The sequence below is a fragment of the Centropristis striata genome, chromosome 19 (assembly GCF_030273125.1).
Source record: "Centropristis striata isolate RG_2023a ecotype Rhode Island chromosome 19, C.striata_1.0, whole genome shotgun sequence".
NCBI classification, from domain to species: domain Eukaryota; kingdom Metazoa; phylum Chordata; class Actinopteri; order Perciformes; family Serranidae; genus Centropristis; species Centropristis striata.
The window spans coordinates 9,360,682-9,382,008 of NC_081535.1; the positions used below are offsets into that span (position 1 = coordinate 9,360,682).

General features: G+C 40.5%; 1 protein-coding gene across 3 annotated transcripts in view; it reads right to left on the bottom strand.

The window, feature by feature from the left end:
- Nucleotides 1-582: 582 nt before the first annotated feature.
- The window catches only part of si:dkey-88l16.3 (low-density lipoprotein receptor-related protein 2), a 37,466-nt gene continuing 16,721 nt past the window's right edge, over nucleotides 583-21,327 (bottom strand). For 2 of the 3 annotated variants that reach the window (XM_059358424.1, XM_059358426.1), the window contains exons 18-47: nucleotides 20,934-21,182; nucleotides 20,615-20,842; nucleotides 20,232-20,480; nucleotides 19,611-19,838; nucleotides 19,228-19,476; nucleotides 18,307-18,483; nucleotides 17,891-18,157; nucleotides 17,528-17,743; nucleotides 17,072-17,257; nucleotides 16,761-16,883; nucleotides 16,319-16,486; nucleotides 15,667-15,882; nucleotides 14,851-15,080; nucleotides 14,534-14,663; nucleotides 13,940-14,133; nucleotides 12,989-13,184; nucleotides 12,053-12,265; nucleotides 11,755-11,938; nucleotides 10,906-11,107; nucleotides 10,161-10,325; nucleotides 9,686-9,940; nucleotides 9,320-9,538; nucleotides 8,733-8,867; nucleotides 7,499-7,700; nucleotides 7,275-7,400; nucleotides 6,155-6,262; nucleotides 2,392-2,628; nucleotides 1,327-1,618; nucleotides 936-1,032; nucleotides 583-736 (exon numbers count right to left, since the gene is read on the bottom strand). In XM_059358424.1, the coding sequence (XP_059214407.1) occupies nucleotides 656-736; nucleotides 936-1,032; nucleotides 1,327-1,618; nucleotides 2,392-2,628; nucleotides 6,155-6,262; nucleotides 7,275-7,400; nucleotides 7,499-7,700; nucleotides 8,733-8,867; nucleotides 9,320-9,538; nucleotides 9,686-9,940; nucleotides 10,161-10,325; nucleotides 10,906-11,107; nucleotides 11,755-11,938; nucleotides 12,053-12,265; nucleotides 12,989-13,184; nucleotides 13,940-14,133; nucleotides 14,534-14,663; nucleotides 14,851-15,080; nucleotides 15,667-15,882; nucleotides 16,319-16,486; nucleotides 16,761-16,883; nucleotides 17,072-17,257; nucleotides 17,528-17,743; nucleotides 17,891-18,157; nucleotides 18,307-18,483; nucleotides 19,228-19,476; nucleotides 19,611-19,838; nucleotides 20,232-20,480; nucleotides 20,615-20,842; nucleotides 20,934-21,182 (5,822 nt within the window). In that variant the 3' untranslated portion in view covers nucleotides 583-655. The remainder of the gene's footprint in view (nucleotides 737-935; nucleotides 1,033-1,326; nucleotides 1,619-2,391; nucleotides 2,629-6,154; nucleotides 6,263-7,274; nucleotides 7,401-7,498; nucleotides 7,701-8,732; nucleotides 8,868-9,319; nucleotides 9,539-9,685; nucleotides 9,941-10,160; nucleotides 10,326-10,905; nucleotides 11,108-11,754; nucleotides 11,939-12,052; nucleotides 12,266-12,988; nucleotides 13,185-13,939; nucleotides 14,134-14,533; nucleotides 14,664-14,850; nucleotides 15,081-15,666; nucleotides 15,883-16,318; nucleotides 16,487-16,760; nucleotides 16,884-17,071; nucleotides 17,258-17,527; nucleotides 17,744-17,890; nucleotides 18,158-18,306; nucleotides 18,484-19,227; nucleotides 19,477-19,610; nucleotides 19,839-20,231; nucleotides 20,481-20,614; nucleotides 20,843-20,933; nucleotides 21,183-21,327) is intronic. The other variant, XM_059358425.1, reaches the window with a different exon arrangement.

Consider the following 21,327-nt stretch of genomic DNA (forward strand, 5'->3'; position numbering starts at 1 on the left):
TAACTGGTTGATGCTACATGTGAAAACTATAGAACAATCTTTAAGGGATGTATATAAATGTATCATTTAAGATGACGATTCTTGCCGTGCACAGAGCCCTAATCAGATATTATATATCCATACCATGGCAACTGTGTTCAATGTGACCTACAACTACGTATAATAATAGAAATAATAATACATTGAACTCATAAGTGCCTTTCTAACACTCAAGGACACTGTACAATAGTTTAAACAAGACAAAAAAGGGAATGAAAACAAAACACAAAAAATAACAACACAGAAAGTGCGGCGCGGTTTTAGAAAATAATAAAACGAAGAAAAAAAAGTGCAGTACAATCAAACTGATTAAGCTAATTGGAAGAGATGAGGTTTTAACTACACAACATTAAGGGAGAAATCAAAAGGAAACACTACAGAGGAAACAGACGGTGCTATTTAAAATTGCTAGGATTTAGGTGGCTAATGGACAAAAACTTTGCTCACTAAAATATAATCATACATATACTCACTAAAATCCATACAAAAGTAAAAAAATAGCATTTTAGTAGCCAAATTGTTGATAAAACAAGCAGAGTCTGATTTGAGGTTCCTTCTCATTTTTATTACACAAAAGACCACCATTAGATACAGCACAGAAATGCTTCCTCAGACATTAGTCATGATTAGTTCTCTTTGGCTGAAGAGACTTTAATGCTAGCGCGGGGTTCTTCAGGTCTACTGGGGAGTCCAGCTCCTGTGGAGAAAAGAGGAGACATTATTCCCCTTGATTTATTCACTTAGAAAGGGGTTTCATTCTTTATACAATCTGAAAATACACTTGATATATAAAAAATGCATCATAAATTAGTTCAACAAACCTACTCTGAGTGGAGTATATAAATTAGCCACATTAATGTTTCACAGTTAATTTCCTCAGTGGCCTGAGGTTTTACCTCAGAGTCTGAATCATCGTGTTCATATGGCAGGCCCATGTTGGCCATCAGAGTCTCCTTATCCACGGATCTGCCTCTGATGGATGTCCAGCCTCTCCTGCTCAAATGAGATTTAAAAAGTGAATCGTTAGTTTTCCACAAAGGTTACGGAGTTACATAGCACAACACATTTCTGTAAAGTGTTGTAAAGCTCCAAGAGTCTGTTGAGAATGGAATCCAAAACACAACGGCAACTGATTGTGATGTTTACTTTGTCCTCACACAAAGTGTCGATCAGTAAAAAGTGCTGCTCCAGCCGGTATAAATAACAGTGGGGCGTTTCTGCCCATAACTTGTGTTCAAAGTCAATGGCCAGTGCACAAAAGAAAACACTCTTCCTCTTGACCAGTACCTTTTAGCGAAAATAAAAGCAGCACTCAGCAACACAGCGACGAGGCAGAAGACACCGAGGACCGCGGCCGCATGGCTTTTTCCAGCTACTGCCTCTTCACATGACTCTCCCTTGAAACCAGCCGAACACTGGCACCGAGTGGTTTTTCCTTCTGTGAGGCATTTGCCATGACCGTTGCAGTTTTGGAGGTCACACGAATCCTTTTCAACTGAAAGGACAGGGCTCTTTTTGGCACTTGGAGGGGGGCTGTCACTAGATTTGGGCCCGAAAGATGCAGAGTTTGTGATCGGACCTGAAGAGAAAATCAGCACAAGTGGTTATGACACATATTATAGTGATCTTTTTTACAAACTAAAAGCTCAGATTTACAAATATTCATCATTATAATATATACACTAACACAAGTCAACCTCAAATCAAGCTGTAGTTAGAATTATTCAAATAGGGCCTATAATAAATATGTGGGAAGGAATATTACATAGGCATACACTTTAATATTTAATGTTTAATTTAGAGTTTCTCAGGAAGAGCAATAATGTTCATGGGTCAATTTTACCCGGGGCATGTTTAATTATCCAAAAGTGTCAGAAAACTAAAAAATCCCAATCAACATTGTTTATATTTCATTAATAACTCCATTACTAACCATTTCAATCAATATTTAGTGCAATGGTGTTCTTTACCTCTCACAGATCATGGTATAATGAGGATAATTCACTAGTTTTTCATTTAAAAAATGCATGTTAAAACTTTTTTATGTACACTGGAAAGACCTACATATAAAATACAATGGTTTTGCATGGGATTGATTTAAAAAAATGTATTATAAATTTAATTTTTATTCTTTTAACGAAAAAATACTTAACTATTTTTTGTTTGATTTTTTTACTTCGAAATGGGTCAATTTGACCCGCAACAAAACAGGAGGGTTAAGTAAACAAAGTACTGAAGGTGATTAAAATCAACTCAACTGATTCAGTGGGATCGTTAGGATATTACCTCATCTACCCTGACTACAGCTCCTTGTATCGAGTTGGATAAGTAAAGATCTGGATGACAACTCACAGTCCTGTTCATCCGACTGGTCTGGACAGTCCACATGTCCATCACAGATCTCGCTGCTGCTGATACATTTTTTACCATCGAGGCAGGATTCTTGCCCAGCGGGGCAGTTGGGGAGCGGAGCACAGAGATCGGCACCGACAGCGTAGAAACCCCGGCCACATTTACACGTGTGGCCGTCAGGATGAGGCAGACACAGATGTGCACATCCACCATTGTTGTTGGAGCAGCTGTTAGTTCCTGGAGGACACGGGATAAAGAGGATTAAAAAATTAAGTAACACATAACATTTATTGTCTCTGGGGGAACTCAAAGTGACTAATTAGCATCAAAATTATTTAAGGTATAATTTAAAGGGAATGGGAAGAGATTTTGGATTATCATTAATAGCTGTACATTGAATTTTAAATGAATTAATGCAACGGTTCCCAAACTTTTTTGGCCGCGCACCCCCTTCGATTTCCCAACCAGGTTGATGCACCCCCAATCCCCCACACCTTCAAAAAAAAAAAAAAAAAAAAAAAAAGCAATAAGCTTTTTTATAGCCATATTAAAGGCACATGTTAAATCATGCTCAAATGACCAAAACACACATAATAAAATAATCACGATCACAACAATGAGCTCTCGCATTCATGAATTCATCTGAAACACAGTTTCAATATAATGCAACAAAGTTATGAACACGCTTCCACTTTTAAGAGCAAAGAGGATGATGACAGGCTCAGGATCAGAGGCAGAAAGCAGATGAGTTGGAAATTTTTTTATATTTTGAGCCACGTTGAACAAAAATTGCAGCAAGTTTAAATGAGCGTGGAGGTTACACAACCCCCTCATCAGAACAGGTTGGAAAAATGGAAGATAACTTCTTCCATGCTTCATTTTAAGATGAAGTGCATTTTGAATAGCCTGCATTTATTTATTTATTTATTAATATTACAGTTTTTGATTTTACATTTTACAAAGTACATTTTTATTTACCTGTCTTTATTGTGTGTGTGTGGGGGGGGGAAATTAAATTTTGTAATTATCAGACTGCCATTACATTTTTCATCTCACGCACCCCCTTGAGTACTTTGATATCACTTATTCTAGCCTGAAACAGCAACTTGACGACCATTTTAAACTTACAGAGCTTTCTTCTATCACTAGCTCTCAGGTCTTAACGTGTCAGAGGCTTTTACTCTTTATTATTTATAGGACCCTCATCAACTTCCACTTTGTTTTGCACAATAATAATGTCTTATTGTGGGTAAATAGGCTCTAATGTCTACATACAGTGGCTTGTTTCATGGGAATAAATGTGATGCCCAGCAGATCATTCATTAGACTCCTCCCATGTCAATCAATAGTCTCTCATACACAAATGGGGCACTGCTGGCTGTGTATAATTATACAATCTGCTTTGACAGTGCCAGACTGAACATGTACAACAGGGGTGTGTTGACATTTATGAATGGTTAATCGTGAAAGATGACTTCTGGAAGTGTGTCAAGATGGCATTGGCTGAGCCGGTGGCTAAGTTAATGGTGCTTACGCCTCCGCAAACAGTCCTAACAAACAGCAACAGTGGGGAGCAGTGGGTGAGCGTTCTGCTTCAGGGACAATGTCCTTGGTCAGGAAGGTGTCATCACTTGTCTGTTGGATTCAGATGCTGCTTTGTTTCATGTTCAAACCATATTTTTGTATGCTTGGATTGTCAGAAAATAAGCAAGTGGGAGTGTTGTCCAAGTGTGTGCTGAGCGCAATTCATCATTGCTTTTTACACACACACACACACACACACACACACACACACACACACACACACACACACACACACACACACACACACACACACACACACACACACACACACACACACACACACACACACACACACACACACACACACACACACACACACACACACACACACACACACACACACACACACACACACACACACACACACACACACACACACACACACACACACACACACACACACACACACACACACACACACACACACACACACACACACACACACACACACACACACACACACACACACACACACACACACACACTCTGCAGGTATCACTTCGCTCTGCCATCTATTCAACTATTCATTCAACTCAAACTGCGGCTAAGCGAGTCTTTTCATTCTGCCCGGAGTGTCCGATAACACTTTATCTGCTTCCTGCATTCAGAAGTAGAGAGCAAAGTTGAAGTGAAAATAAAAGTGTGCAGATGGAGCAAATTCCTGATTTATGGCTAGAAAACTGGTTTGCCGTGCTTCTGTTTTCCAAATTAAGCTGACAGTGTGCTGCAAGTTTTTTTTGGTTAGGATTGCAAACCTGGGCGGGAATTAATACATTATATTTATGAAGGGGATTAAGGTGTTGACGAACTGGTTTCACAATTTCACCAGCCAAACTGTTTGTTTGTAATCCATCAGAATCAGCACATAATCCATGGCTGTTGAGTTACAGCAAAGCTGGATGTTGTGATTTAGGCTCATCCCTTTTCCCTCTTCAGTGGCATCTCAGAAGACACTTTCAGAGCATAATATTCTCATTTTCTTGGCAGGACTTTTAGCACCCAGACCTTTATCTCTTCAGCTCCATGACGTCCTGTGCTACTCGCTTACTTTATACAGTCGTGGAAAACATTAGACCACCCTTGTTTTCTTAATTTTCTTTTTCATTTTAATGCCTGGTACAACTAAAAGGTACATTTGTTTGGACAAATATAATGATAACAAAAATAGCTCATAAGAGTTTAATTTAAGAGTTGATATCTAGCCATTTTCCATGGTTTTCTTGATGATTTTGATTATTATTAAGAAAACCATGGGAAATGGCTACATACCTGTGTATGTAGCCATTTAAGTTGTACCAGGCATTAAAATTAAAAAAAAGAAAATTAAGAAAACAATAGTGGTCTAATATTTTTTTCCATGACTCTGTGTGTGTGTGTGTGTGTGTGTGTGTTTACAGTTTTGTGGCTAGGTAACACACACAAACAGCTGTAGCAATCACTTGGCTCAAGTCAGACATAGCACACCAAGTTAAATGCAAAAACGGAGATTACAAGTTTTCAAAGTCAGACATGTTTTTGCTACTGAAGTTTAATTGTTCTTGTTTACTGATCGTGTAGTCATGCTGCATTATTTGTTTCAGTAATACCTGTTCAGACTTTTGCATTCAGTCTGCTCTGGAATTTTCAACATCCTGTCTTTCTTCAACTGCCATCTAGTGGCCACAGGAGACTTTGTCAATGTTGTGACTTCAGTTACCTGCCTGCTAATCTGCTTTTTATTTCAAGTTAGTCAGTGTGCTGAGCCTGCCCTGTAGAAACCAGTGTAACTAGCAGATCAGGAATTTTCAACAGCTAAGAGTCTCATGGAGCATCACTGATTGTTTTATTAATTATATTTTTCTAATTGACAATATGCCAGTATTGGAGTGCCTTAAATCTCCCAGTATGAATATTGGCTAGTCAGCTTTTATTTACTGCATTTATAAACATCCCATGTGAGGTGTGTGTATAACTAAATGAAAAAGGAATTAAAGTGAATTAATCCATTTATTTATATAATACACTATGTGAGGAATGTAGCAAGAAGTCACACAGTGAGAAATTATGTATAAAAATGAGAAATTTTGATGCATAGAAAATCATTTTATAATATCACAGCGCTATAAAAAGAATTGTGAGGTGCCTAGAGATTCTCAGCCCTAGTAGCTGCTGACAGAGTCACTTCTTGATAAAAACTTACCAGACTGAGTGTCCTTGCTGTAGGCTTTGGCTTCCACAATGCTGGTCTTTGTTTCAAACCACAGTTGGTTTGGCTGGAAACCATCACTGAACCACACTTTGGTTACATCTAAACAGTTTGGAAACAAACACAAAAAATAAGGATAGGGATGGGCGTTTGGAAGAAACCTGCCAACTCTATTACCTTCAACCTTAACGATCAATTAATCGCTACGTTTTTATACACACAAAATTAAAAGATATATATACAGTACTATGCAAAAGCCTGTTTTGATAATGGCTGCTTTTATTTTGAAAGGGTGAAAAGAGACTTGATCCTGTCCATTTTAAAACTAACAAGTGAGGTGATCCTGTAAAGATAATGTTAAGGAGTTCAATGTTTTATGTTTTACCCCCCGAAGAGGCATGAGGTTAGTTTTCACAGCAATCTTGCATATCTAAATGTGTTTTGTGTTTAAATACGTTTTGGATTAAATTAAACTCAGTATCAGTACAGTAAGCTAGTTTTGCTCAAATTAATACTCTTGTATTTCTGTGTGTTTTATAATTGTTATTGCAACTTTCAGTTTGTAATCTGTAGCTTTATCCAACTTAATTCTCAGCTCATTGGCTTATTCACGTACGGCTGCAGAACTGAACGATCAGCCGTGTTTCAGTGTGGTGAGCACTGATACGCAGTCAGAGATAACATTAAAATAAAAAAGATACATAAATCGATTAAAATTTCCATGTGATCGACCAAATTGCTAACGACAATTAATCGATCATCCATTAATTATTCCCATCCCTAGTATTGAATAAACATGTTAGATAATCAGCCTGAAAATAAAGATTTGAATGAAACTACAACAGGTCTAATGGAGAGGAGGAAAGGTGACAAGCGGATGTTTTAAGCTGAGAAGTGTTTGACTAAATAATTCAGTGTTACATTAGTCTGTGACGGCGGCTGCTGCCTGGAGCTGACACAGACAGATGAAACGAAGGTGAAAGCCAAGATGTACGAGAATTAAATTCCTTGAGCAAGACTGGAAAATATCAATTAGAACACATGAAGCCCTAAGACTTTCCCCAAGACCCTGTGGGTGTTTGCGTTTTCAAAGTTGGTATTTTTGCAGTCTTACCTTTGTCCAGGTTGACCCAGAGGAGGATGTGTTCAACATATGTGAAGGACATGAGCACACCTGGCCCTGTTTTGTACTGTTTATATCCTGTTCCGTCCACTCCAATAGAGCCGATTAAACCTTCACCTGGAGAAAAAAAACAGTAAACAAAGAGGTACACGCAGGCAGACAAAAACATGCCAGGCGATATCTGTTAAGTCATTAAGATGTTTTGAACTCCTCACCCATGTCAGCCCAGTAGACATGGGTTCCATGGGTGGAAAAGACCAGCGAGGTGGGGATGCTCGACTTCCTCCACAGCACCATCTTGTTACGTCCATCCATCCAGGCGCAGTCCACCTGTCCCTGACTCTTCCCACCTGCCACGGCTAATGCTGTGTAGCAGAGTCGTCCTGAGGGGGGATGCAGCGCAATGGAGGTGGTGCCCTGAGAGGATGAACAAGATCTGAGTTTAAAAAGAATTTCAAGGAATAATGTTGAAAAAAATGTGTCCTGAAGCTGAGCAAGGAAATTAGCTCAATGAAATGTGAAGGTCATGAAAAAACATGGAATGAAGTATATATAGACGGGTGCAACTCAATAAATTAGAATATCATGGAAAAGTCGAAAAGTTTCCAGTAGTTCAAGTCAAATAGCCCCAACCAAGTATTGAGTCATATAGATAGACATACATTTCAGAGGCCAAAATTTAAATATTAAACACTTTTTAAAATTGGTCTTTTGTAATATTCAAATTTTTTGAGACACTGAATTTTACGTCTCCATTAATTGTAAGCCATCATTAAAATTGAATAAATTAGATAAATTAAGACATGAAATGTTTCATTCTGTGTGTAATGGATCTATATAATGTGTTATTTCCATTATCTGAATTTAATTACTGACATAAATAAACTTTTCTATGACATTCTAATTTATTGAGATAAACCTGTATATACTGCCTTGTTGTTGGACTGTACATTAGAGGTCCTGGGTTTTTCTGATGATACTTTTCAAAGACTAAAGAGGTATTTATCTACGTTACACTTTTCTTAATTCAAGGTAACTTTAACCATTTACAGAACAACAATTGTAAATCTGGCATTAGTGAGTCGGGGTACATGCAAACATCTCATCATCATTAACTTGTTCACAATCACTGATAATACTAAAAAAATATATATTCTTCAGCAGATTTGGATAAACAAACAAGATTTACAGAATTAAAACATTAAAGATAAACATGATGAATTGATCTTTGGCCAGTTACATTTAGCAAAAGTGACAGTAACCCTTCAAAATGAATATTTTGAATGCAGGAAGCATGTTGTCAAGACAAAATCAGGAAACCAACGTTGCAGTCAGAGTTAAAGAGAAGTTTCTGTTGGGAGGAAGGAGTCCTGTATGCATCAGAGCTGAAGGAGATGACGGATGAGCGCTGAAGAACAAATATGAGCCTTTGAGACGAGCTTACTTCACCTTTAGTGATCCCTGCAGCAGTGAGGTGGTGTAGCCGTCATGGCGGGAGGTCACATGGAGATCAGGCCTCGTTATACTGCTCCAGTAGAGGTTGGAGGTCACCCAGTCAACCGCCAGAGCTGTGACTGAATCCTCCTTATGGGACGGAGAAGTTAAGGTTCCAGGATTAAAATTTCATCAGGGTGAGACAGCTTTTACTGGAGAAGTGCTGATGTGAACGTGAAGCTTAGAGAGAGAGAGACAGCTAAAAAAGATACTTTTTCAACATTTTACATCAGTCCTGCTTCCTTGACGTAAATACATGTTTTTCTTTATAAACATAATAAAGCATTCAAACCTAAAACTGGCCATTTTTGATTGAACACAGCACATTAAATGAAGAGGGCAATTTATTAAGAGAGAATAGAAAATAGTGAAGGTAATCAAGATCTACAGTTACTGTTTATGCTACAATTGAATTGTATATCTGGGGTCCATCAGAAGTTAAAAAAAATAATGACATAACACCTAAAATAGTGAGAAACAACATTTCATTTTTGCATGGTTTTAAGGAATTGCCATTTCGTCTGGAAGCTGATTACGCCTACCCCAAGCTTTAGGATCTGCCCAGAGGACGTTAGTTCATGTCTCGAGCTGTCCAGTTTCAAAACATCCACAGATCCTTTTCCTGCATCAGCCACATACATAAAAGGCCCATGGATGGACAAGTCCACACGCAAGGCCTCGATTATGCCAGGCAGAGCTAAAGCTCTTCCATTTGGCATTTTCTTCAGAGCAACACCATCACGCACGGTGCGCAAGTGAATCTGTAAGTAGTGGGAGGGTGAGGTAAAAGGAAAGTGAGCAGGAGAAGAATAGCAATAAAATGTAATCAAAAAGACTTCAACATTTTCTCAGCAGTGTTAGGTAAAGGTCAGCAGGTCCTCCTATTGAACCCCAATGAGACCATTCACCTGATAGACTGTAGCCTGAGACAAGAGCAGGATGAATGTTGAATCCACAGGCACAGAGCAGGTTGTCTTGTCTCCAGAAAGTAGCAGCCCCTTTGGGCATCGACAAACTGCTGTAGGACCCTTCTCCACTGGAGCTCCTGGAGACCACAGTGCTCCAGTCTTGCCTCTTGTTGCCGGGGCCAGGAGGCAGAGGTGGGAGCAGTTTAGCTGGTCACAGGGGCTGGATATGGCTGGCTGGGAGAGGGTATGCATCAGCTGGGGAGAGAGGAAACACACATATCAAGGGTCATAGCTGTGATCTAATATTATAGTATTTCTGCTCAATAACTACTTATTGAGCTTAGAGTATAAAATACTGAAACAAAAAGCTACATTCCTGGAAAGGTTCTAAGAATTAAGTGGTTACAGCAAACAGTGAAATATTTATAAAACAAAACATGTTTGAATAATTCAGCATTAGAGGTTATGGACTCACTTTCAGTCCAAAAGGCTGCCCTGGTCTCTTCAGAAGAACTTTTTGATCTTTGCCGGTGTTCTTGTCAGCCGAGCGGATGGTTCTTCTCTTCGTGTCGGACCAGAACATTCTGTCGTTGAAGACCTCCACAGAGAAAGGGCTCGGGGTTTCAGCTAACTGGAGGATCTATTGAGAGAAAGGTACCATCATAACTGTCACCAGTTGATAGTCTACATCAGGGGTCGGCAACCTTTTCCATGAAAAGAGCCATTTTTGGCCAAAAAACTAAGAAAATTCCCTCTGGAGCCACATCTTTGAGCCTTATAATGAAAGTAATTTGCCAATTTCTCGCTGCAAATCAAGCAAATCACTCATCTGTCTTTTCTGTTGTAGCTAGTTTTGGCAAAAATGTATATAAGAATATAAAAAATGATGAAGAGCCAGATGGTCATAGGCTATGATGCACATTTCAATCGACTAATATATTTATATTTTTCCTGTCTATAGGGTACATATTTTTTTACAATTGGATCATGTAAGAATCACTACAATGTTGTGGATTAAATTGTGGACAAATTCCACATAATTTTTTTTTTTGTCAAAGCAACAGGGAGCCACTGCAGACGGCCTGAGGAGCCACATGTGGCTCTGGAGCCTCAGGTTGCCGACCCCTGGTCATCATCATGATGAAATCATACATTTTGCTGAAATGATGCTAAAACAGTATTGGATCGTTACATTTTTCTCACAAGCTGATGTGGTTTACCTTGATGTTGTCTCCGTCCAGAGAGGCCGAGCCGATGTAGCGCAGCTTCTCATCGGCCCAGTAGACCCGGTTGTCCAGGAGGTCGTAGGCCAGACTGACTGGCCAACTCAGGCCTCGGCTCACCACCACCTTCCTCTTTGAACCGTCCATCCCGGCACGCTCGATCTGAGGGGTGCTGCCGATCTCAGACCAAAGCATCATCCTGAAAAGGAGAATATGCAGTTTTATAATGTAATTTGGCATTAACATTATTTTCGTTTTTAAAAAGCACTCTGGGCAGACCTGTCACGATAACACATTTTCTAGGACGATACATTTTCTCAGAAACTATGACGATAAACAATGGTATCGTTGAGCTCATCCTATGCCACAGCAAAGCATTTTTAAATCTCACGAACATTAAACATTGGAATTGAAATGTGGAAAAGAAATATTAAAACATCTTAGATAATTAAAACATAAATTAATAAACTGCAATCAAAACAAATAAAACAGACCCTCAGACTATTATTATATATTATCAATAATATATAAACAGCCGTTTGGGAGATTTTTTTTGGCAATTCCTACAACCTGTCAAACATTTGCACTATGACTAAAAAAGCACAAAAAGTCTACGTTATAACACGTCCACTGTGTGTGTGTGTGTGTGTGTTTGTGTGTCCCGCCTCCTACAAAGAGCAGGTTGACTGACAGGAGACGGAAATGTTGATGGCTTACGTAAACGAGCAAGCATGTAAACAACAATTATCGAGTCCATAAAAAACTATTGTGTCCATTTTATATATCGAACGATAACTGGATATAGTAATTATGGTGACAGGCCTAACTCTAGGTTAAGCTGCTTACCCTTTGTGTGGCAGCAGGACCAAAGATCTTGGCTGCTCCAGATCTTCCCCCAGGACCACCGTGTACTCCTGAGATCTCACTGTGGTATCGCTGAGCTTTACAGCCAGAATCTGGCCCACCAGTCCGTCCACCCAGTACAGGTTCTTACCAACCCAGTCCACCGCGATGGAATCTGACTTCACCCCTATAACAAGATTTTCACTTACAGTCTAAACTTATGTATAATTTGCTTTAAATGATTTAGTGAACCATCCAGAAGAAAATGTATACAACTGCAGAGTTCCTGAGATATGCATACCTTTGATCAGTGTCCCTTTGCTGTTTGAGTCTTTCATGTGAGCCCAGCGGATGCTCTGGTAGTCCGGGCTCAGCCAGTAAACTCTCTGTAGAGCCCAGTGATAGTCGAGGGAGAAGACTGGCCGATTGGCAGAGGACAGAAGGCTCAAGTTGCTGCTGTGGACTCCTTGAAGTAAGAGCTCTGACTGCACTGACGCCAGAAGCAAAGGCTCATCTAGAGACGGAAACATGACAGCCTGTGTTACTCACTCTGGGAAAGAGCCAGAAAAACTCACTAACATAACAGCAGTTGAACTCGTGTTTTTCTCCGATTATGGTCAAGTGATTATAGGCATGCCTCTGCTTCAAACAACTAAATAAAAGCAAAATGCAGAATAATAGCAGTTTCCAGGTATTTCAGAGTAAAGTGTAAACTAGTCATCATTGTAAATGAGGGCCGCTCTCAATGATCTGAGATATATATCTATATAATCTATATATAATAAACTTAATAACTAATAGTTAATAATAATGTAATCATCAATATTTTTCAAAGTTGAAGATTTAGCTGCAGAGACTAGAGAAATGAATCAGTGACATCCACTGGGTTGTTAAGCAGGGAGTTTAGATGATAACTAAAACCATCATGAAGTTAATTATCTAAGGCACTATATGATATAGAGTATAGTTTCGACTGATTTACCACTAGGTAGCCACTAGGTTTACTTAATTGTAATACGCTTCAATTACAAGCTGTTGAACTTGATATAGGTAGTACATCAGAGTGAATATTTTAATGGCTCAATTATAAGGTAAAGTTATACAGACAGTAATGTAACTGACCACAGGAATATTAACGAGTGCTCAGAATATTCATCAGCTGCTAAAAAGCATTACATTCACATAAACTAAATGCAACTGGGCTTTTCCTTCAACAGGGACAGAGACGGGTCTATACCTAAGGTACCTTTGGTCTTGCAGCTTTTGTTGTCAGGCTCCAGGTAGAAGCCAGGGAGGCAATGACAGACGTAGGAGCCGCGGGTGTTCAGGCAGGTGTGTTTGCAGACAGCGTGCGGCTCCTCATTGCACTCGTCAATGTCCACACAGGACACGGCACTGGACTGTAGTCTGAAACCTGCAGCACAGTAACAGCTCTGCAAAAATGACAAAAAGGGGCATTTTCATGAGCTCGGTGCACCATTCATATCATCACCCTGTTAAAATAATCGGCCAACTCATTTTTGAAGTTTTGCAGGAATTACAAAAAACTTCACCAAAAGGGTAACATATGACATTTATTGATCATTTCACTCAAAAAGGATGTAACAAAGGATGGCTATTGGCATAGTAATAACACTGTGTGTAAATTATGTAACTTAGGACTTAGGGAATTTTTTTAACATGCCTTTGTGACTTAAGCAAGATATGGTAACACTTTATTTTGAAGGTGTCTATGTAAGAGTCACACAAGCCTGTCAGAAACATGACATGACAAGTATCATGAGTACTAATGTTACTTCAAAGTGTCATTAATGTTCTTGACACATCCCATGTCATGTTTATGACACGCTCATGTCACTCTTATGTAGACACCTTCAAAATAAAGTGTTACCATATCTTGCTTAAGTCCCAAAGGCATGTTCAAAAATTTGGCTAAGTCACATTTTATTTTGACTTAGGCATAATATATCCGCTTAAGTCACACACTTGACATAGGCCATTATCTTAAAGGGGTAAAATCACATGATCTGATCAACTGAGGATGTAGGCGATTTTACCATAGGTGGCCGGCGTCATGAGGAGATGATTTAGGCAAAAATAGAGTAAAACATGTGTTACAGTAGGTCACGTTTCTAGATACACTTGAGTAACTTGCTTGAACAGAAAAACATTTGTGTTCTGTACTGACCGGCCCGTTTGGCGTGCTGACACAGTGGTGGTCGCACCGCGGAGCTGATGAGCTAGAGCAGTTCCACTGAGCACATCCTGCTCCCTCGTCTGAACTGTCGGCACAGTTGGTGAAGCCGTTACACAACAGCTTGGGGTCCACACACTCACCGCTGCCACACTGGTAAAGGTGAGAGGGGCATTTTCTCTGGCTGCCTGTGAAAGCAAAATGCAGATACATTGTTCCTCAGCAGTCCTCTACAGTGATTAAAATACATTTACAGATGCATCTCAATAAATTAGAATATCATGGAAAAGTCCATTTCCAGTAGTTCAAGTCAAATATTGAGTCTTGTTAATGATTTTGGTTATTATCGAGAAAACCATGGAAAATGTCTAGATATCAGCTCTTGAATTAAACTCTTATGAGCTATTTTTGTTGTTATTATATTTGTCCAAACAAATGTACCTTTAGTTGTACCAGGCATTAAAGGAACAAGACATTTAAGAAAACAAGGGTGGTCTAATCATTTTTTTCCATGACTGTATGTAACAACAAATTGTGTCTAAAACTGAGACTAAACCTGACTGAATATTTCAGAACAGACATGCTCACATTTATCTTCGTCCTTGCCGTTGTGGCAGTCCTCCTTCCCGTCACACCTCCATGACAGAGGGATGCACTGGCTGCTGTCTCCACACTGCCACTGGTATTCTCTGCACTTTGTTGGTGACGATATGCAGTTCTAGATAGAAATGAGACAAAGATTCAACCACTTCCTCCAAACCTCACTCATACTTGCCAAGCGAAGCTCCAGTACGCATTACCACGAGACAATAAAATGCTCGAGAAGCAAGGAAAGTCGCCCTCAATTCTCGCCTGTGCTCATTAATACAGATTTACTTCACCTCCCTCCAACTGTGGTGCTTTACCTTCTCATCTGAGCCGTCTTTGCAGTCGTCCTCGCCGTCACATAGCCACTCTTTCTGCAGGCACTCGTGGCTGTTTGGGCATCGGAGCTGTGACGGGCAGCGTGGGGGTCTTGTGCAATGCAACTCATCAGAGTGGTCACTACAGTCGGTGTATCCATCACATCTCAGGGCCTCAGACACACACTGACCGCTAAGACATCGATACTGGTTAATGGCACAGGACACCAAACCTAGGAAGAAGCAAACAGAAATGTGAATATTTATCTGAGATGTGTCTAGATGTGCTTTATATCCATCTTTAAAAGAGTGTAGAGACTTTGACCATTAAAGTATTAGCTTCTACATGCCATGCGGTCAGCTTGTAGCTTCCAGCTATCAACATTTCCTCCCGCTGTTTGTGCCTAGGAAAGGGATCGCTTGTGAGGTATATTCACATTTTCAGTCAATTCTGTTGTTGCACAGGTGTTGATGTCGTGCATTTTGATATGTTACATAAATGTTTATTTGCATGTAACTGTTGCTAATGCTAAATTAACAGTGAACTACAACTATCTACATTATTTACAACTTACGTACAGATATTTACATTATTATCTCTGAATATATTATGTTATTTGAGTTACCATTCAGTAATTGATGCTAAATTTTTCTATATCATCAGTTTTACAAAATTGTTTCATGAGAATGAAGACAACAGTAAAGGCCATTCAACTTTACTCCAGCTTCTTTTTCTACTTTCTCTTGGAGCTTGTTCGCCATCTGTCAAGTTGTTTACAGACACACACACACGACAGAATATTCTATATGTCGACCTACCACACTTTCCTTCATCTGACCCATCAGCGCAGTCTCTCTCGCCATCACACAGGAAGGTCTCTGGTATACAGCGAGTGTTGTTATCACAGCGGTGATGGCAGCCCTCCATCATGCGTGAACACTCCATTTCATCGGATCGGTCTTGACAGTCGTTCTGCCCGTCACACACCTTCTCTGGTGGGATGCATCTATTTCCGTGAGCACAGCGGAACTCGTCTGGTCAAGAGAAAAGAGATTTTGATTTTCAAACTACTGTTTTCCTGATCAAATTTTCTTAAAGAAGCTCAGATCTTTTGACATCTGTAATAAGATGCTGCAGATGTTTTAACAGTCTGTGGTGGTAGTGTGTTGTTTTATGCTGGAGTCTGCTGGGGAGGCAGCATCAGACACAGAGATCTCTTTCTTCAAGAGCTAACAGACTAACTGAATTTCCCCTCGGGGATAAATAAAGTAATTTTGATTTATTTGAAATGTAGCTCTGGACTAAAGAGATTTTTCCATGATATACTCAGAACTTCATAAATACAAAGAAGTGGATTTGAAACACCACAGAACTGAGGATGAACTAGAAAGCGTCGACAACACTGGAAACAATTGAAATGTACTTTAAAATTATGAATGATTGCGGCATTGCTCAGCAAATATAACAAACCTGCTTTGCACTTAGCAGCACATCCCTCTTCGTCTGATCCATCCTGGCAGTCCTTCTCTCCGTCACACATATGGCTGTACATGACACACTCCAGGCCATCTTTACATGGCTCAAAGCCTCTGCGGCATTTCAGTGGGGCCGATCTGTCGCTGAGATCAGTGTTGGAGGCTTGGCAAAGAAAAACATTGTGCATTTAAAAGATTATGAAGACACCCAGTACAGATTTCGAGAGCTGGGCAAGGAAACAGTCAAGTCAGGGATTGTTTTTCTATAATTAACAAATTATGTAATATAAGTTATGTGAGTTTAAGAGCTGGGCAACACTCAGGGAGTAGGTTGGACTGAGCTAAATGGTTTGTATACTTGGTATAAGTTGGTTGTCATAAAGACTGATCTCCTGCTTTTACATGCTGTTGTACTGTTTTTTTGCTTAATGGCTTACCTTTAGGGGAAGGATCTGCTGGTTTACACTGCATCTCATCAGATCCATCAGGACAGTGGGCACGACCGTCACACATCTGCATCATGGGGACGCAGTTTCTCCGGTTCCTGCATAAGAAGTCACCTGATGTGCATGGAGGAGTCAATAGAACAGTGAATGTTTTGCAAAAAAGAAAAATAGGAACTATAAATTCCTAATTGTTGTGATTTTTTTTGACTAATTTTGCAATACGATCCACGATATTGCAGAGAATATTCATTTTGGCATCATTATTACCTTTGCCTCATGGTCATCGCTGCACTCAAACTTACCTGGATTTTTACATTGGACCATGCAGTTATTTTCATCAGATCCATCAGGGCAGTCTCTTTGTCCATCACACTGCTGGTTTTGAGAGATACACAGTGCTGAATCTGGACAGAGCATTGAAGGGGTGAAGCAAGTTGATGCAGGAGTTTCAACAATGGGAGTCTCTGTCGATGCAGCATTAACAGGGTCTGGAAAGGAGAAAACTAAGTGTTAAACTCAGGCGTTGTGGAACAATGGCAGCATTGTTGACTAGCTAAACTTAAAGTAAGCCAAAAAAGGGTACATGTATGCATACAAAGTATGCTCCATTAGTTTTTTTTATCACTTCCATCACTACGTTTTTACAACTCTTAAATCACAGCTCTTAAACTCTCATTGGTGGTAGGAATTCTGCAGCTCTAGTTGGCCAATACTTATATAAAAAATACTTATATAATATATATAAATATTTGACTTACCGCAGCCCACCTCATCAGAACCATCCAGGCAGTCTTTCTCTCCATCACACAGGAATTTCTTTGGGATGCAGCGCTTGCCGTCAGTGCAGCGATGCTCGCAACTTTTAGTTTTCTTCCAGCAGTCCAGTTCATCAGACTGGTCCCGACACTGTGACTTGCCATCACAAACCTCAGCTTCAGGGATACACATCTTCCCATGGGAGCACTGAAACTCAACTAGAGTAGAGTACAAATACAAAGTAAAGCTGTTTGAATGAAGCAGCATTAGAGCTAATCTTAGTGCCTATTTATAGTATGGTGTTCTGTAGTGAGATTTAAGTTAATAAATTGAATGAGCACTTCAAAAATTTAAAGTGAATCCACCTTGTTTGCAGGTTTCTTGGCATCCTTGTTCATCAGACCCATCCATACAGTCCTTCTCTCCGTCACATACGTGGCTGTATAAAACACACTCTGTTCCATCATTGCATGGTTTTGAACCCATTCGGCACTTCAGGACGTTTGCTCGAGCGACAGATGAAGTTGCACTCGGACAATCCAGCTCATCAGAGCCATCATGGCAATGAGAGCGACCGTCACAGACCAGATTCTTTGAGACACAGCTTCGCCGGTCTTTACAAAGGAAGTCCCCTGTGGAGGGTAAAGTAGTATTTAAAGATATGAGTGGAATCTTATCAGACTTCCTCTGTATACTTCAGATTTACAGAATAGGTACTGAAGTTGTCAGTGGTACATTTATTGTCCCATTACAAATTTTGGTCAATAATCTGACTACTTACTCCTGTAAGGGCACCTTTTTACGCACTTCTCATCAGATCCATCAGGGCAGTCTTTCTTTCCATCACATATCAGTTTCGGGTTGAGGCATAAAGAAGAACCTGGACACTGGAATGAAGGACTGGTGCAGGGCGGCTCGGTGGGAGGCTGAGTGAATGGCTCAGCGGTAGTAACAGCATCTAGAAATATTACACCAAGAGTAAATTGGAAAAGTGTAAACATCAAAGCTGTTTATTAGACTGGGTCTAAAGCAGCAAAGTGCTGTAATAGTGCTTCTCTACCAAGCACTATTAGGTGTGTTTCCACTGAGTACTTTCTGAGTACTTTTTGGAAAGCGGCTGAGTGTTTTGGCTCCGCCCACTAGTTAGTTCCCCTCGACCTCTGTTTCCACACAGCTACTTCTGTAGCGGCTAACCAACGGAGTTATTGTGACAACAGGCCGATGCGGCAAGCAGTGTTGCCAACTTAGCAACTTTGTCGCTATATTTAGAGACTATACAGACCCCTCGAGCAACTCTTTAAACATTTTTTTACTAGCGACAAATCAAGTGATTTTTTCTAGTGTTATTGGAGATGTTTGGAGACTCGTTCCTACCGTTCTTAACGAGTAGCGCCGTCGCAGAGTACTCACAAGCGGCCCAGTCCTCCCGCAGCAGTCTCTCCCAGCTGCAGTCAGAGCAGGAGATGCTAACCCGTTAGCGTCCAGTCTGCAAATGAATCACGCATGCGCGAAATCGCTGCTCAGTAGCAGCTTAGAAAAATACCTAGCCGAGGCAGGAACTTTCTGAGCCACTCACCAGTGAAGTTGGGCGGATTCTCTCTCCCAAGCCACACCCATAGCGGCTCACTAGAGGGAAAAAGTACCTAATGGAAACTCGCCTTTTGCTTTTATTACCTCTTTACGCCTTTGAATGAATACTCACCACATTCCTCTTCATCTGATCCGTCCCGGCAGTCTCTCTCTCCATCACAAACGTGGCTGAAGAGGACACATTCTGTCCCATCTCGACACAATCTGGAGCCCAGGCGACACTTCAGGATGTTTGCTCGAGCTGCTGGAGAAGTTAGACCTGCACAGCCGACTTCATCGGATCCATCGTGGCAATGAGAGCGACCGTCACAAACCAGATTCCTTGAGACGCAGCTTCGACGGTCCTTGCAGCGGAAATCAGCTGAGGAGGGAAGAATTCAATATATCAAATGTTATTGAAAAGCAACAATTGAACAACAATATAACTTTCCTCTTTTGTAGTGTAGTTGAGACAAGGGAAAAACTCTCAATCAATCCCCATAATCTGATTCTTACTCATGGAAGGGCATCTTTTTACACAGTTCTCATCAGATCCATCAGGGCAGTCTTTATTTCCGTCACATATCAGTTTTGGGTTGATGCATAAAGAAGACCCCGGACACTGGAATGAAGGACTGGTGCAGGGCGGCTCAGTGGGAAGTTGAGTTGACAGTGTGACAGCTGCAGGAGATTCATTTGAACGGACGTTTTCTGTTGCAGTGGTAGGGGCGATCTCTGCAGCATCTGAGAATTGAACACAACAGTTAATAAAATATAATCACCACAGGATTATTTTATAATAATTACAATAAATATAAGTCCAAGATTTCTATTAGTCTCCAACACAAACCACAGGCATCATTGCCATATCTTAACTTTGATTCTTAGCAATAACCTTGCTTATTTTACGAACCTCTCAAATATTATTGTGAAAATATATCTTTAATTCAAATGAATATACTTGCTGAAATGTTAAAATTTACAAGGCTTTTTAAAAAATATGAAACAAGGAAAAGTTTTGGATTATAACAGAAAATCAACTGGAACTCATCTGCTTCATTCACAGACTGTGCTCACCTCTAAAGCATTTTCAAATTTACTCCACTTTGCGAAGGCAAAGCTCCCACGAAAACTCACCACATCCGTCTTCATCTGATCCGTCCCGGCAGTCTCTCTCTCCATCACAAACGTGACTAAAGAGGACACATTCTGTCCCATCTCGACACAGTCTGGAGCCCAGGCGACACTTCAGGACGTTTGCTCGAGCTGCTGGAGAAGTTAAACCTGCACAGCCGACCTCATCTGAACCATCGTGGCAATGAGAGCGACCGTCACAAACCAGATTCCTTGAGACGCAGCTTCGACGGTCATTGCAGCGGAAGTCAACTATGGAGAGGAAAAGAATATTCAAAGACATGAGTGGGACCAACTTTGCTGTGCTTTAGGTCACACTTGCATAGTAAGTACTGATGTATTTGTTGTAAACTCATTTTTTTAAAGAACCACATATAATAACTTACTCCTGGAAGGGCATCTTTTTACACAGTTCTCATCTGATCCATCGGGGCAGTCTTTCTTTCCATCACATATCAGTTTTGGGTTGAGGCATAAAGAAGAACCTGGACACTGGAATGAAGGACTGGTGCAGGGCGGCTCAGTGGGAGGCTGAGTAAACGACTCGACAGGTGCAGGAGATTCATTTAAGGGGAGATTTTGTGCTAGAATGGTGGTGGCACTGTCTGTAGCATCTAGAAACATTACACCAGGAGTTAGCTGAAGTGGACAAAACAACAAAGTGTGCTTCTGTACAAAGGTCATATATTTTGCATTAATACTCACCACATTCTTCTTCATCTGATCCGTCCCGGCAGTCTCTCTCTCCGTCACAAATGTGACTAAAGAGGACACATTCTGTCCCATCTCGACACAATCTGGAGCCCAGGCGACACTTGAGGACGTTCGCTTGAGCTGCAGAAGAAGTTATACCTGCACAGCCGACTTCATCGGAGCCATCGTGGCAATGAGATCGACCGTCACAAACCAGATTCTTTGAGACGCAGCTCCTACGATCCTTGCAGCGGAAGTCGGCTGGACAGAAATTATGGAAAACTAATTCAGCACCCCAAGTTTCAGGACACTCAGACACTAAAAGACTCCATCTTAAAAATGACATCTGAGACCAGGGTAATGCATGCATTTTGAATTGTAAAACACACAGTCCAGATTCCAGACT